This window comes from Chelonoidis abingdonii, chromosome 7, assembly GCF_003597395.2.
Source record: "Chelonoidis abingdonii isolate Lonesome George chromosome 7, CheloAbing_2.0, whole genome shotgun sequence".
Lineage (NCBI taxonomy): Eukaryota > Metazoa > Chordata > Testudines > Testudinidae > Chelonoidis > Chelonoidis abingdonii.
Window position 1 is genome coordinate 30889082 of NC_133775.1, and position 16507 is coordinate 30905588.

The 16507-nt window shown below is 43.1% G+C and overlaps 1 protein-coding gene across 1 annotated transcript in view; it reads right to left on the minus strand.

The window, feature by feature from the left end:
- COL24A1 (collagen type XXIV alpha 1 chain) overlaps positions 1 to 16507 on the minus strand; it is a 240624-nt gene that overhangs the window by 212605 nt on the left and 11512 nt on the right. Inside the window, exon 2 of the mRNA XM_032779279.2 lies at positions 10823 to 10887. Within this exon, the coding sequence (XP_032635170.1) occupies positions 10823 to 10887 (65 nt within the window). The remainder of the gene's footprint in view (positions 1 to 10822; positions 10888 to 16507) is intronic.

A 16507-nucleotide genomic window follows, 5' to 3' on the forward strand; every position in this document is an offset into this window, starting at 1 on the left:
GTCCCCCCCCAAGGAATTTGGGGGAACCCAGGCTGATAGTAGCCTCAATACTATCTGGTGGCAGCGAAATAAGATCCACGCTGGGTATAAGCTTGGGGAGGTTCACAGTAAGCACCCAGATTTTGTACGCTAAGGTCCAGATTTGGGACAGACGTTTACCACACCAGCTTGTCTCCTCACTCGGTTCACCCACAGGAGGTACTATGAGGGGAGGAACCTGTGTGATGATTCCTTCATAGAGACAGCCCCACACACCATGCACATCATTATCCTATGGGTGTCGGGGGGAGTTTCCCTCTTTGCAAAAGTCCCACTCCCAAATTTGACAGGAATTGAGGCAGAGAGGACCCATGCTTCCACTTTGGTTCTGGCCTTACGCTCCCCTGGCTTTGACAGAATGACCCCCACTGCAGGCATGTTGCCAAGAACTCTCCCCAGCCATAACTCCTGCTGCTGTATAGCATGGAGATTGAGAACTGTCCATGTACATATATTCCCAGTACTACAGTGGGATTACGACTTGGTGAGAACACTCTCACAGCATTTTACACTCCAACAAGCTCCCAAAACTTAAAACATGAAGCAGCTAATTTACAAAATGGAACAGTTCCCAACTCCTGTCCTCTCTCCATTTTCCAACAGACTGAAAGCAGAATCCCCACTTACTCTAAATTCACATCCTCACTAGTAATCTGCCACTTTCAAGCTGGCAAGAGGTCAAGGATTACTTACATAGCACCACAGTACCCTCCTTTAAAATACTTCTTTTAAATTAGATAAAACATGCTGCACTTTTTTCTGTTAACCACCTATGCTACAATGCTTTACCCTGTGGCATAAATTGCATTATTGAAAAGACAAGGTAGAATTTTGTTAAAGACAGATGACCAACATATTAGCACAGCAACAGCTCACCAAGTACAATAAGGGAACCTCCGGTTAGGCAGAGAGGTAAGCCTGATAGCGGAGATATTGAGTGTATTGTGGATATGCTGCATTTGATACGTGAGGAGGAGAGCTGCTGCCATTCCATCAGGATGCTCCACCCACCACGCAGTAATGAGGCCGGCTTAGAAGGAATGAGATAGCCCTCAGCTGCAGATATCTGTGCCACGGGACAGTCAGAGGAAGAAGAAAATAAAGATTTCCCCAGAGGAACAAAGGGTGACGGCTCAATGACAACGTTTGTACTCCTCTTCCTCTGCTGAGTTTACTCATAAAGGGCATAAAGAAGGTAAACCATGCAGAAGCACTCTGACCGTGTAAAGGAGAAATAGGCCAGGTAAGGGAGGGGAATCAGCAGGACAAAAGTGCCAGTGCTCTCCATCATTTAGCTCGTAGGCTAAAAAGTCCCCATCCTGCCCCATCCTTTCTGTTGATCAAGAGGCTGCAGCTATACAGAAATGATTTAAACTAGGATTGCATTATAGTGGAAGAGAGAAAAATGTTGTAATCCATTAACATGTAGCACTCACGAGATTGCTACTACAACTGTGTGGGTCACTTAAGAAGGATCCTTGCTGTACAAACTACTTTTGGCCCTGAGTGGGGAATAAAAGCCTATTTCCTCCCAGAGGATGAATATATTCTGATCAATTAATAGAGATGAGAGAGTAGGCCTCTGGTTGAATTTGTTTGGTATCCAACAGTGGGACCAAGCTATTACCCCTGACTGGGGAGAGATTAACATTTTCCATCGTATTTTGGCAGAGGGTACTTTGTGCTATGTAATTTGTGTTTGCATGATGTAAATAAAGCTGAGGCTTTTTAACTATTAAGTGGTTTAAATGAAATTGGGAGTGGCCAGTGGAGGCTAAAGATTTCTGCCAAGGTTAAGGAAGTGGAGGCACAGCTACAAATAAAATTAAAAGACAGCAATTGAAACAAATGGATATTCACAATATGAGATTTCCTTTTCCAGCTCTCCCACTCTCTGTTTACTGAGCATATTAGTAGCAAATGTTAAGAATAGACACATCTTGGCTCAGTTTCTAAAGATAATACAAAAAAGCTGGAGATTTCCTTGGAAGTGTTTTAAAAATTGGAACAAAAAGCATAAACCTGAGTGCACTGTACAGCTTGAAAATTAATTACACACCTTGCAGTGGTTCTAGTCATGTTAGAGAGTTTGCAGTAGTGCCAGGATTGTGCTGACAGGTAGCCAGCACAGACCAGGGCAACGGAAAGCATATCTTTGGAGAAAATCTTAGATACCTGACAATTTCTTAGGATGCCACAAAGTAATTACCGTATATATGCATTCATAAGCCAAATATTTTGGTAAAAAAGTGACACATCAAAGAGTGGGGGTCAGCTTATAAACGAGTCTACACCAAAATGTGATGATTTTAAACTGTATGGAATCATTGAATTGTATATCTAATACATTGTCCTTTTGTTTACCTGGAGTGTTCACAGGCATGGAGCCCCTCAGCTCTCTGTGGCCACGGTTCACCGTTCCCAGCCAATGGGAGCTGCGGGAAGTGCTGCCACATCCCGCAGCTCCCATTGGCTGGGAACAGCGAACTGCGGCCACTGGGAGCTGAGGGGCTCCATGTCTGTGAATGCTCCAGGTAAACAAAAAGTCCAGGCCCACTAGCGGCTTACCCTAACAGGCCAGGAGCCAAAGTTTGCCAACCCCTGAAATATAGGGCTGGCTTATGAAAGTGTCTTACAGTTTTTGCTATTTTTACCTATCCATCTTGGGGGGTCAGCTTATAAACAACTGGGCTAATAAACAAGTATATGTGGTAATTTATCCAGGCTGTATTTTAATCCATCATAAACTAATAGCAAATACTTGATTGCTATGCAACTGCCAAATTTAATGCATCTGGTAATGAAAAATCATGATTTGCCATGGGCTAGATTTTGCTTAGTCATGACATGTGTGCACAGGGGGAAGAAGTACTTGCATTGCTCTTGCAAAGACCAGGTAAAATTATAGTTCCTATGCTCTGGGGAGTGCAGGTGCTCCCCTGAGGAAATGACACCCCAAAGGAGGCAGCAGCCATGGCTCTGATCCCTCTACACAGTGGCCAGCTGAGGCAGTTGGCTGCACAGGATGGAACAAATTGCACCCTACAAAAGGTTTGGTGCTACCCCCAAGGGCAGTGTCCTCCTTCTTCCAGGCTGAGCCTAAATGGCGCATTTTAACGCTATAAACACCTTATGTTTGTGATGGATTGTGTTTGTGTTTGCAAAATGACATGCGTAACCATGGACTTTGTCAGAAGGATCAGCACTGAAGGATAAATCAGAGATGGCTCAAACAAACTGGGCTATTAATTATTTTTTTAAATCACTGTCCATTAAAAATACTGTACCTCCTTCTGAAGTAATAACACAACTGCCCAAAGTCAGGCAGTTCAAATGTAAAGATGACATTGATGGACTTAATACAATCCTATTGCCTTTAGAAATACAGCACAGAAGGAGGCCCTCAATAAGCTAGCTAAGAGCTTCCCTCTTAAAAATGCATCAGCACAGTATTATCACAGAGCTTGATTGTGTCAGATACACTTAGCCCAGAGAAAGGGACAGCAGTGCTGTGAGGTGCCACACTGCCCTAGGGAAACACTAGGAGGCATTGTGCTTCAAAGAGCCAGAATTTCTTCCAGAGCTTAGAGGCTACTTGTCTGCTGCCACACTCCTTAGTTGGGTGCAGTATACTCCCTCCACGGCAGCCAGCCTGCTCCATTGGCCAGTGCGTGTTGTGTTTGGCATGGGGAGGGAAAAATGAAGCTCTGGCCCTGGCTTCTTTAGGGTACTGTGCACCACCAAAGGAGTAGATCCAGAGTGCAGGGATTACACTGGCCTTTGCATGGGCTGTGGAAGGGGGACCACAGCTCCTTATATGCCCCCACTCCCACTATGGTGCAACCATTTAAGAACAAGCCAGAATCTGGCCCATATTGGTTGACTAGATAGCTCAGAGGATTTGTAATAGGATATAGACCCTTTCGTCCCCAGATCAATGACCAAAAGTTATTACTTCATGATGGCTATTCAGTGGCCTGTGGGCAGTGGTGAGATGGAGCCGGTTCGCACCGGTTCGCAAGAACTGGTTGTTAAATTTAGAAGACGGTGTAGAACCGGTTGTTAAATGGGCCAGCAGGTGGGCAAACTTCGTGGGCCACATCTGGCCCATGGGACCATCCTGTCCAGCCCACCTGAGCTCCCAGCTGGGGATGCTCCCCCAGCCCTTCCCCTGCTTCCCCAGCCTTCGCAGAGCCCCAGCGCACCACACTGCTGGCGCCAGTGCTCTGGGAAGTTCTGCAGATCCTGCCGCTTTGAGCAGCATGGTAAGGGGGTGGGGCTGCAAGCTCTAGCGGGCCACACAGCATCCATACACGCTGCCCTGAGCAGCATGGTAAGGGGGTCGGGCCAGGGCTGGGAGGAGCAGTTGGATAAGGGGCAGGGAGCAGTTGGAGGGGGTGGAGTTTCTGGGGGGATGGTCAGGAGACGGGGAATGGTGGGGTTCGATAGGCGTGGGAGTTCCAGGGGTCTGTCGGGGTGGTGGTGGATGGGGTCGGGGCAGTCAGGGGACAGGGAGCGAGGTGAGTTGGGTAAGGGGTTGGGTCCTGCGGGGCTGTTAGGGTGGAGGGTCTCAGGAGGGGGTAGTCAGGGACAAGGAGTGGGGGAGTTGATGGGTTGTGGGTTCTGAGGGGGGTAGTTGGGGTGGCAGGACATGGGTTGGAGTCGGATGGGTGGGGGAGACAGGCACATGGGGCTTGTATTCACCGCATGGTTCCCTACCGGGTCTTTGGTGGCACTTTGGCAGCAGGTCCTTCACTCGCTCCGGGTGAAGGACCCGCTGCCAAAATGCCACCACAAACCCGGAGTGAGTGAAAACCCTGCCCACCCTCCCACCACTGAAGTGCTGCTGAGGACCCAGTAGGGAACTGGTTATTAGGATTTTGGGAGCTCATCACTGCCTGTGGGAATGAGTTTTGTGGTCTTAACAGTTCAGTATGTGTGCCCAAATCACAAAAATCCATCACTTCAACTGGAACCTAATAGGTGAAGAACTGAAGGGTCATGGAATTTGAGCTGCACTCCCACCTCTAGAGTTTATTCTTCTAGCTGGTTATTGTGATACATTGGGGGGAGGTAGTATGGGAAGACTATTTGGTGGATGACTCAAAGATTTCAGTTTACAGAGCTTTAAAAGAAATTATGAATAAATAAGATAATGAGCAGCAGTCATGTTGCATATTAAATGGAGAAAGATCTAAGATGGCAAGCATCCTGTGACTGCAAAGCTCCAAGTTAAATATCCTTATCCATCAACATGAGTACTGTAACCTTGCCGTGTTTTCATCCTTATGATTTCTAAAACAAATAATATTCATTTTCATTTTATGGCATTTTTCTCAATAAACTGTATGGGTGGAAATGTCATTGGTGAATCTGGTTGTCATTTTAGTAAATGAGAAGAGTAAACATGGACATCACAGTAAAGGTGAGCTAAAAGATGGACTGTTTGCTGAGACACTTGAAATCCGCAGCACACAAACTTTCTAAAGTCAGCGTGAGTGGGAGTGAAAATCATGTTAGTATCTGTGCCAACAACCGTAGAGAAATTGTGCTCAATTCTTGGTTCCTCATTCTGTTTATTTTGAAAAGTACCTGATGCTCCAAGAGTTTTTAGAAGCTATTCTCTTAGTTTGCTGAGACTCAAAAGCAGGATACATTTAGTTTTTCTTGTTTCAAAGAATGGAAAAAAGAATCTCTCTAATTCCATCATAAAAGAATAATGGAAAAAGGAAAAGAACCAAAGATCCTTGTGAAAAAGAAAGCATAAATGTTTTTTACACCCGCAATATACTAGTTCCCTCTGAACAAGTGATAGCTCAGGAGAGGGCTAAACACAAAGTAAGCGCAGAATGAAAAAAAAATGACACAAAAGATTAAGTAGCAACAAATCATCCCAACTATACTGCCATACTTACACTGTCTATGTCCTAACATGCAGCTACAAACTGTTCTGAGTATTTGATTTCTGGTCAGGTGTGTGGGTATTTTGGTCGCTTTTGAATATATTAAGTTTGGTTTTAGCTTTCACAATTCATCATGGGTTTTAGGGACATGTAATCCTCTGAACTCTTTCCCCATTATGAAAGCCATTATTTTTCTATACCCATTAAAGGTCAGTTGTTTTCCCTTATGTATGTCTGCACATCATCTGTCTTCACTTACTCTTTTACCCAGTAAATAAGAGCATATTTGTCACACAAATTGCTATGGCTTTTGCAGCCTGATGCTTCTCTCCTTCTTCCCTAATGCCCTGCAAAATTCATTGAGTTGTTCCATCACTGGGGGTATGGGGGAGAGGGGTGGAATAAACTTTGGCTCTCTCTCTTCCCTATCCCTTTGTGGCACCATCCACCAATAGTAGTGAAGCCCACTGAAAAACCAACAGCCCCTCCCCCCAGTTTTTAATCACTGAAAACTGCAAAATTTAAAGTTTTTTTGTGTTTTTCATCTAAAACTCCAAAAAATTGCCAGAAATGGATGTTAACATGTCAAAATGTAAACCTCCACCAAAAAGCCATTTTCCACTGAAAAATACATTGCCAGAAAATTTTCAACCAGCTCTAGGCACCGCATTGGGAGTCAGGTGACCTGGATGCCCAGTTCACCAGCAGATATATAATCATATATAATCAGCCCCAAATAATGACAGCACAAGAGACTGAAACTGCAGTGTTGTGTGGCAACAGTGACATATAAACTGCAGCAATCACTATGTAGCATTGTCAGCATACAACACCCTGATTGTTTTATGGCTCTGCATTTCCATCCTACCTTCAGGAGGGCTGGCACATTTTGTACAGTGGGGGTGCTGAGAGCCATTGAACCAAACTGTGAACCCTGGGTATGATGAAACTGCTTTAAGTCAGGGGGTGTTTCAGCACCCCCAGTACCTTTAGTTCCAACACCTGTGTCTCTCTTATCTCTTTTTGCTATCCCTGCCACTTGTGGGAGCTGTGAGGAAGATAGGGTGACCAGATGTCCCGATTTCATAAAGACAGTCCCAATTTTTGGGTCTTTTCTTATATAGGCCCCTATTACCCCCCACCCCATCCCGATTTTTCACTTTTGCTGTCCGGTTACTCTAGAGGATGAGCTACTTGGGGTGTCCTCCCCACTTCAGCCCTCCTAGGATGCAGGAATGTACCCTTCTAGCTGTTTGGTCAACTCTGCAGTGGGTAAATGCGACTGACCAGCTCAACATCACTGTGCAAGTCCAGTTGCTAAGCACTCCCTATGCTGCATCAGGTTTTCGTTAACATGGGGAGCACTCCTCTGACTGATGCTTGAGACCCAGTGGACTAAGTGGAGCAGTGAACAGGGCCGGCTCTACAATTTTCGCTGCCCCAAGCAGCGCGCCGAATTGCCGCTGTGGGCGGCGGGGCAGTCCGTGTGCCCTTAGGATGGCAGGCGCGTTTCCGTGGCGGTGGCAATTCGGTGGCAGCTTCTATGTTTAGCTGAAGCCGCCCCGGACAGCTAAACATAGAAGCTGCAGCCGAATTGCCCTCACCACGGAAATGCGCCTGCCATCCTAATGGCACACGGACTGCCCCCGCTGCCCACAGCGGCAATTCGGCGCGCTGCTTGGGGGCAAAACAACAGGGACTGCTGCCCCTTGCAGAATGCCGCCCCAAGCACCAGCTTAGAATGCTGGTGCCTGGAGCCGGCCCTGGCAGTGAGTACCAATTAGACCTGTGGGTTGTGCATGCAGAGTTCCCCAGACTGACTTGTGGCTTAGGCCCGGTACATACAAGGACATGTACACAATGCATTGCTTCTCAAGAAATGTGTGCATAGCTGCCTTGTAAGAAGAGAGGAGGGAATGCATATTAATTACTCCACCCAGAAACATGATGTTTGGCAGAATAACTACCAATATACCCTCTCCTTTCAATATATCAATCAGAAACCAGGTACTAAGATATTCTTAATGAGTGGCATCTAATCTTTGGCAAACTCCCTAGATAATTTTGTGAGCAGCTTAGTACTGTCTCTGGATCTGCTATGTAGTTTGACACAGGGATAGGCTGCTTGAATTGTCTGACATTTTGCTGCTTCTTTCTTTGAATTTTTTTGGATTCTGAGAAATCTAAGCAATTTTCTCTTTCACAATATGGTTCCTCACAAATCATTCTGCAATCTACCATACATATAAGCGACTTCTTAAAGAGAGATTTTTAGGAACTGAAATTTTGCAGGCATGGGCATCTCAATATGTCCTGATGCCTTTTCCTATTTAAAATAACCCACATATGTTTTAAAGCAGAAAACTTTTATAAATTAGTGACTTTGTATGTATAACTACTTTTTACAGCCTTTTATATTACTATCTCAAAGAACAACATGCTAGGCAAAATTCATGCTGGAGCCTCCAGCATTTCTAATGGTGTTAAATATATAACAATGGGTTTTTAATTTATAAGGGGGGTCACACTCAGAGGCTTGCTATGTGAAAGAGGTCACCAGTACAAAAGTTGGAGAACCACTGAATTAGATAGTACTTACAGTGAAGTAAAGGTGTGAAAACTAACTAATGATAGCTCCTCAGCAAAATCCCCTTCCCCAAATCCCTTGTAAAAGGCAAGCTTTTCAGTGTGCCCTAGGGATTAATAAACCTGGATGATTTCAGACCAAGTGGGAAGCAAGTTCCAAAGCCAAAAGTTTCTCAACTAATAGGCTGAGAGGGCTATACGAGTGGATAAATGGCAAGGTAAAATGCCCTGCCAACAACTCCCTCCCTGATGCTCAAAGAGTGTCAGCTTGAGTGCTTCCACTGATCTTAGCTGTGGCAGAGAGACAAGCAGGCTGGGAAGTATGCAGGTCCAAGGCCAGTTAGGGTTTTATAGGCAGATCACAAAGCAAGAGTGTAACATGCTCCTGCTGAGATACCTGCTCAGCATGCAGCACACTCTGTACCTGCCACCTTCAGTCCCTGCATGGATTTAAGACTCAGCCCAAAGGTTGAGAAGTCTGAAAATTAACAGTTAAGGGAACCAGACAATTCCCAACCACGAAATAATCTTTCCCAGGCAAATCAGTCCTAAAACTCCTCAGGCAGCCAGTGCAGGATTTCCTCTTCCCAGTGGCATTTCTGAGTAGTGTAGAGCTGCAACAGTAGCTTCTACACAGTCCCCTCCTGGCACAAAGAGCACAGACAGGGCATTCCTTCACCTAACAAGCCCCAGCTAACACAGCAGCCCCTCAGGGTATCAGGCTGCTTACAAGGACAACAAAGGGCACATTTGCACCTCCTAATGGTAGGAGCACTGTTCTGGCTATAGCTGAGAAGCTAGTCTGGTAACTTTAAAACTCTTTTTCTGATATTTTGCCTATCTTCCCAGAAAATTTCCTCCTGGGGATGACATGTGGCATGTGAAATTTTGGGGGAACTTGGTATCTTTTGGAGAAGTTTGGAGAGGTTGGTTGAAAACTGGATATATAAAGGGAAGCTAGCTTCATCCTTAACTATAGCGCAGCTACCATCACTCCATAATGCAAAGCCCATCACTAGTCTCTGTTACCACTTCTGCTGCTTCAGGAAAAGTGGAAGCTGACTCCTTAAATCCACCCACTTTCCCTCCCTGTTCCTGTGGTGGCCCCTAATGTAGCTGGCCAAGGGAGCAGTCCATGTACATATATGGCTGTAGGCTCAGCCTGCAAGGCCAAACTTTCTTTCTCTTCTGTTGCAGAACTTGGCTCAGTTGGGAGCGGCACTAGGAAATTAGCAACATCCCAGGCAGCATATAGCATGCTGCTGAATGGGAGAATAGGGAAACAGTGTTGCCATGGGAGGATGGAGAGAGCAGGGGAGAAATAAACAAGTAGTGGAGGAAAAAAATAAGAGCAAGAAAGGAAACGAAGAAACATGCAGGAACAAAAAACACAACACAAAGAAAATGAGAACAGAAAAATATTGCAACTCATAGGTAACAGTGCAAAGTGGTACATGGGGAGGAGGGTACTCAGCTGCTGATTCATCCCTACTGACTCCAGCACACTGTAATCAGGAATCAGTCCATTTCTTTAAACCATATTCCAGTTGTTTGGTTTGGTTCTCTTTGTGGTGAGTCTAGTCACCAGCCAAGAGTGAACATTTATTTCAAAGGTGAAGTCATTTAGTGTGCCGCCTAGACAGTGAAGGGCAATTTACATGACAGGCACTCAGTGCTATCCATGACCCGTTACTGGCAGCCAAAAATTACCATCTTGACACATTAACTTGCATCAATTTAGGATGCATGTTCCTCAACTGTCTCTGATGTAACCCTTCACATCTGGCAGTGCCAGGGCACCACACAGACCAAAACAAAACACCACCCTATTTCCTAACCAACATCTATTTGAATACAAAAATAAGCTAACATGCAAAATTTCACTTTTTGCCTAATAATGCCCATCTAGATTAAGCACTTACTACAGACCCTTGTTTTCTTGCAAAGTCTTAAGAAGTGCAAAGGTAACTCAGCCCCAGTTCACCACCCCCAAGAACACCCACTTACAATGACGACACAATCAAAGCCTTTTCACTGTACAAGACTTCTCTTTTATAAAGACTTTGGTTAAATATGTAAGCAATTTCATAGACAGAAAATCTGAGTTATTTTCAAAAGGTCATCTTTTCCAAATGGTTAATTTGAACTTATGATCTCATTGTACTCTATCTGACATTTGGATTAGTAACTTTTGAACAGCTGGATTTAAGGTCATTACTACCAGAAGCCATTTACTTTTTTCCCCCTCTAGTGGCAGATTATTCAAATACTTTCTTATAAGGAAGTCTTCTCACCTTGTGCTGGCATTTGTGCGGCACCCACAGCTATGCATATCGCAAGAAAAAGGAGGAGGGTTTTCCTAAAAGAAAAAAAAAATTAAATATGAAAAAATTCTTAACCAATCAACAGTTTAAAACTTCCTGGGATTTAGAAGGCCCGAATCAAAGCCAGTTGAAGTCAACGAAAAGACTCCTATTGACTTCATTTAGTTATGGATCAGAAACACAGTACCCTCAGATTGTAGAACTTTCCACTGATGCTAGTGGGAAGTTTCATACAAGGGTCAAGGATAATATATGTCCTCACGTTTCAACCAACACATACCCAGTAGGTACATTCTACATTGTCTTCTGATTCGGAGTTAATTGTATAATTTTGAAATTACATTATTGTATATGTTTCATATTTAGAGGCTGTTACATATTAAACTACTTTCCAGAAAAATACTATTGTAATGAAAATATAAGACATGACAATTCATTACACACCATGATCATGGTGCATTGTACCCATTACCAATTTTATCACATATTCTCTCAGTTTATCCAGAAATGAAAATGATGTGCAGTGACTAATAATTTTCTAGGTCTTTTACTTCCTTCTTTTCTACTTGCATGACCAAGATCACAGTTATAACTGCTAGTGTTTCCCAGGAGGCAGTGTATCATACTCTCCTAGGGGTATAAAAATCACAGAACATCTTTGGAATAAGACTCCATGCTCAGAGGGGCACTCCTGTATTCTCAGGTGACCCATGAGCATAGATAGCAACAAAAATAGATCAAGTAACATCCAGTTAGATAATGTGCCCGGATTTTCTGAGCAAGAGTCCATTAACACTAAATCTGTGTAATGCAGAAGGAAAATCAACTGTGATAATGACATTTTAAAATTTCAGTTCATTTTTACTCTTGATTATATCGCATTACATTTCTTTCTTAAATCCTGCTAATTTTGGTGGATATTCCAAAGTGAAAGAACCAGACTTAAAAATAATTTAACAACCAGGGACAGCTCCAGGCACCAGCGCTCAAAGTGCGTGCCTGGGGTGGCAAGCCGCAGGGGGCGCTCTGCTGGTCTCTGCTAGGGCGGCAAGCAGGGTGCCTTCAGCGGCTTGTCTGCAGAGGGTCCACTGGTCCCGCAGCTTGCCTGTGGGAGGTCTGCTGAAGCCGCGGGACCAGCGGACCCTCCGTGCTTGGGGTGGCAAAATGTCTAGAGCCACCCCTGTTAACAACAGTATCAGCTCTTATTTATACAGTATTAAATAAGAATTGTCCCTACAAGAGAATATTAGTTCTTCAAACATTTCACATTATTGTACATATGGACTTCTGCAAACATTTACTACCACAGTGCTTACTACTGTGAATAGCCACATTGGCTTCAATGGGACTGCTCATGGTAATAAACACTAGATCCAACAGTATGTGTGTGCAGGGTCAGGCTCTATATCAGTGTAGCAGCTGAATTAAAGGGGAAATATATTTTAGAGCTACAAGTCTCAACTAAACACCTGTAGTTCAATGAGATTCAATTTCATCAGACTATTGCTCAAATTATGTAAGCCAAGGTCAAGTACAGGATAAACAACTGATTCAAAAAGCACCAGCAAATAGGCTTCTTCTGGCTAAAGTTCAAACAAAAGGACTTCTTCCACTCAGAGTTCATTAAACGGTCACCTTAGGCCCAAAATTTGTACAAATAAGTTTTTACAAGAGCTATGAGGAGAAATGGTTCAATGATTTTGTAAAAATTTGAGTGAAAACAGTATCGTTTGGATTTAAACATTTCTTTAGAATGTTCATAACTCAAACTCATTAGCAACACGCTAGTGAAGGAGAATCAAAGTGAAAGACTATTTTTATTGTCCAAAGTGTGAGTGAAATGAAACAAGAAAACAAACACAAAGTGGAAAAGTAAGTTAGATGACTGACATACTACTAGTAACAGAGGTAAAGCCAACGTTTTATTTAAATATATCAGACTAATTTGCCTCTCACTTATACAGGTTTATAGTGGTGTAACTCTATTGGATTAAAAGGAGTTACTCCTAACTATTACTAGTGGAAGAGCAGACGCACTGATTTTGAAAACAGCAGTGTCCCTTCCAACAAACAGGATACACGCAGCAAATATTCATCAATAAATAGCTTCCTACAGACAAATTCTGTTCACATTATCCCACTATCAGCTCTGCCCACATATACACAGCAATGATTATCAACAGCTCATTCTTCTAATATAGTCCTTCCTGAAGACACACATTTTCACTGCAGCTGAAACCACTCTGTCTGAGTCCCCTGGCCACTGATGTTCTGAAGACAAACACCTGTGATAATATGTGGCAGGAATGAATTTTATAGACCCAACAAGTACAATTCATCAAAGGTGTTTTGTTTTAAAAAGATACTTTAAAAAAATACTCCAGTTGGCAACATCTTTGTTGTTCTTTTCTGGCTGACTGAGCAAGTGACACTGGCCTCACCCAAGAACCACCCTCCATTACTGATATATTAGGCTAAATATTCTATTAACTGTATAATATTTCAGATGCTTAGGAAAAAATAGCAATATGTACAAAATTAAACTAGGTATAGCTACAGTGCTAGATATGCCCTTATGATGCAATCTGTCACAAACCAAAGGAAAGTTTTAACTGTATAAGGCTTGCATAGAGTTATTAAGAAGTTAAGCCCCAAATTGTAAAACTAGGTGAGTGGCCTTATTCTCAAAGGAAGTCAGGGTCTTATTTAGGTATCTTTACATGGATTTATTGCAGGTGCTTTTTAGGCACCTAAGCCATGGAAAAGAGTTCATAGACAAGAAATCTGGTTAACTACAGGAATGTAACCTTAATTGCTGCCTACAACTAAAAGAGATATGCATATAAAATAGGTGGGATTTTCAAAGGTGCTCATTGTTGATCTAACTGCTTTCACTGAAATCACTGGAAATTTTACCACGGATTTAAATGGTAGCAGAATGGGGTCAACATTCAAAATCCCACCCTATAAGTGTGAGTCAAACTGCAGATATCTTTATCATCTATTTCTTTACACACACATGCAGTACATATTTACATTTTAAAATAGCTATTCAGTTTTTTGGCTCTGCTTTTCCTGCTTTCTTTCATGGCTGATAGAATTGCTGTAGTTTTTCTTGCCTTCACAGCAAGAAATGCCTTTTACAAGCATTTTTAGATGCCATTCACCAGCAAAAACCATTGGCTGACATCTGAAACCCAGGTGACGCAATGGGTTTGCATTTTGGGCTTTTGTTTCTGGAGACCTGAAACCAATTCCTAATGTAATGTCACAAGTGAATGTGAGCACATACTAATCCCCATTCATACATGTCATACAACTTGGCACTGTCTGAATTTACCAGTGAGATGCTCAAAGCTAGGAGGTCAGATTTTAGCTGCTGTAACAAAAATACCTATGTATGGACACTTGTATTGTACCTGCCCACAGTGTGCATGGCTCAACCTCAACCCACTGTTATTAGTGACTTTCTTAAGCACCAATTTAACTACCAAGTTAACAAAAACAAACAAAATAATCCCAACAATTTCATTAACAGGACTCATAAGAAGGCCGTACTGGGTCCATCTAGCCCAGTATCCTGTCGACCGATAGTGGCCAATGCCAGGTGCCCCAGAGGGAGCAAACCTAACAGGTAATGATCAAGTGATCTCTCTCTTGCCATCCATCTCCACCCTCTGACAAACAGAGGCTAGGGACACCATTCCTTACTCATCCTGGCTAATAGCCATTAATGGACTTAATCTCCATGAATTTATCCAGTTCTCTTTTAAATGCTGTTATAGTCCTAGCCTTCACAACCTCCTCAGGCAAGGTGTTCCACAAGTTGACTGTGCGCTGTGTGAAGAAGAACTTCCTTTTATTTGTTTTAAACCTGCTGCCCATTAATTTCATTTGGTGGCCCCTAGTTCTTGTATTATGGGAATAAGTAAATAACTTTTCCTATCCACTTTCTCCACATCACTCATGAATTTATATCCTTCTATCATATTCCCCCTTAGTCTGCTCTTTTCCAACTTGAAAGTCCTAGGCCTCTTTAATCTCTCCTTCATATGGACCGTTCCAAAATCCCTAATCATTTTAGTTGACCTTCTTCTGAACCTTTCAGTGCCAGTATATCTTTTTGAGATGAGAAACCACATCTGTTTATACAATATTCAGGATGTGGGCATACCATGATGTATTATAACAGGCCAAATAATAATTCTCCTGTCTTATTCTCTATCTCCTTTTTAATGGATTTCTAACATCCTGTTTTGCTTTTTGACCACCTCTGCACACTGCAAGGACATCTTCAGAGAACTATCCACGATGACTCCAAGATCTTTTGCCTGATTTGTTGTAGATAAATCAGGGCCGCCCGGGGCAAGGGGCAAGTGAGACAATTTGCCCCAGGCCCCGGCGGGCCCCACAGGAGCCCCATGAGCTCTGGTCCAGCGGCGGTCCAGGTCTTCGGTGGCATTTCAGCAGCAAGGGTCCCTTCAGTGCTGCCGAAGACCCGGACTGCCGCCGGGTGAATAAAAGCACCACAGCTCTCCCACTTTGCCCCAGCCCCTTGAATCTCTGGGCAGCCCTGAGCTAAATTAGCCCCCATCATATTGAATATATAGTTGAGGTTATTTTTTCCAATGTGCATTACTTTACATTTATCCACATTACATTTCATTTGCCATTTTGTTGCCCAATCACTTAGATTTGTGAGATCTTTTTGAAGTTCTTAACAGTCTGCTTTGGTCCTAACTGTCTTGAACAGTTTAGTATCATCTGCAAACTGTGACACCTCACTTTTTACCCCTTTCTCCAGATCATTTATGAATAAGTTGAATAGGACTGGTCCTAGGACAGACCCTTGGAGAACACCACTAGTTACCCCTCTCCATTCTGAAAATTTACCATTTATTCCTACATTTTGTTCCCTGTCTTTTAACCAGTTCTCAGTCCATGAAAGGATCTTCCCTCTTATCCCATGACAACTTAATTTACATAGGAGCCTTTGGTGAGGGACCTTGTCAAAGGCTTTCTGGAAATCTAAGTATACTATGTCCACTGGATCCCTCTTGTCCGCATGTTTGTTGACCTCTTCAAAGAACTCTAATTAGATTAGTAAGACACGATTTTCCTTTACAGGAAATATGTGACTTTTGCCTAACAATTTATGTTCTTCTAGGTGTCTGACAATTTTATTCTTCACTATTGTTTCAGCTAATTTGCCCGGTGCAGATATTAGACTTACCGGTCTGTAAGTGCCGGGATCACCTCTAGAGACCTTTTTAAATATTGGCTTTACATTAGCTATCTTCCAGTCATCGGGTACAGAAGCTGATTTAAAGGACAGGTTACAAACCCTAGTTAATGGTTCAGCAACTTCACATTTGAGTTCTTTCAAAACTCTTGGGTGAATGCCATCTGGTCCCGGTGATTTGTTAATGTTAAGTTTATCAATTAATTCCAAAACCTCTTCTAGTAACACTTTAAATCTGTGACAGTTCCTCAGATTTGTCACCTACAAAAGCCAGCTCAAGTTTGGGAATCTCCCTAACATCCTCAGCCGTGAACACCGAAGCTAAAAATTTGTTTAGTTTCTCTGCAATGACTTTATCGTCTTTAGGCGCTCCTTTTGTATCTTGATCATCCAGGGGCCCCACTGGTTGTTTA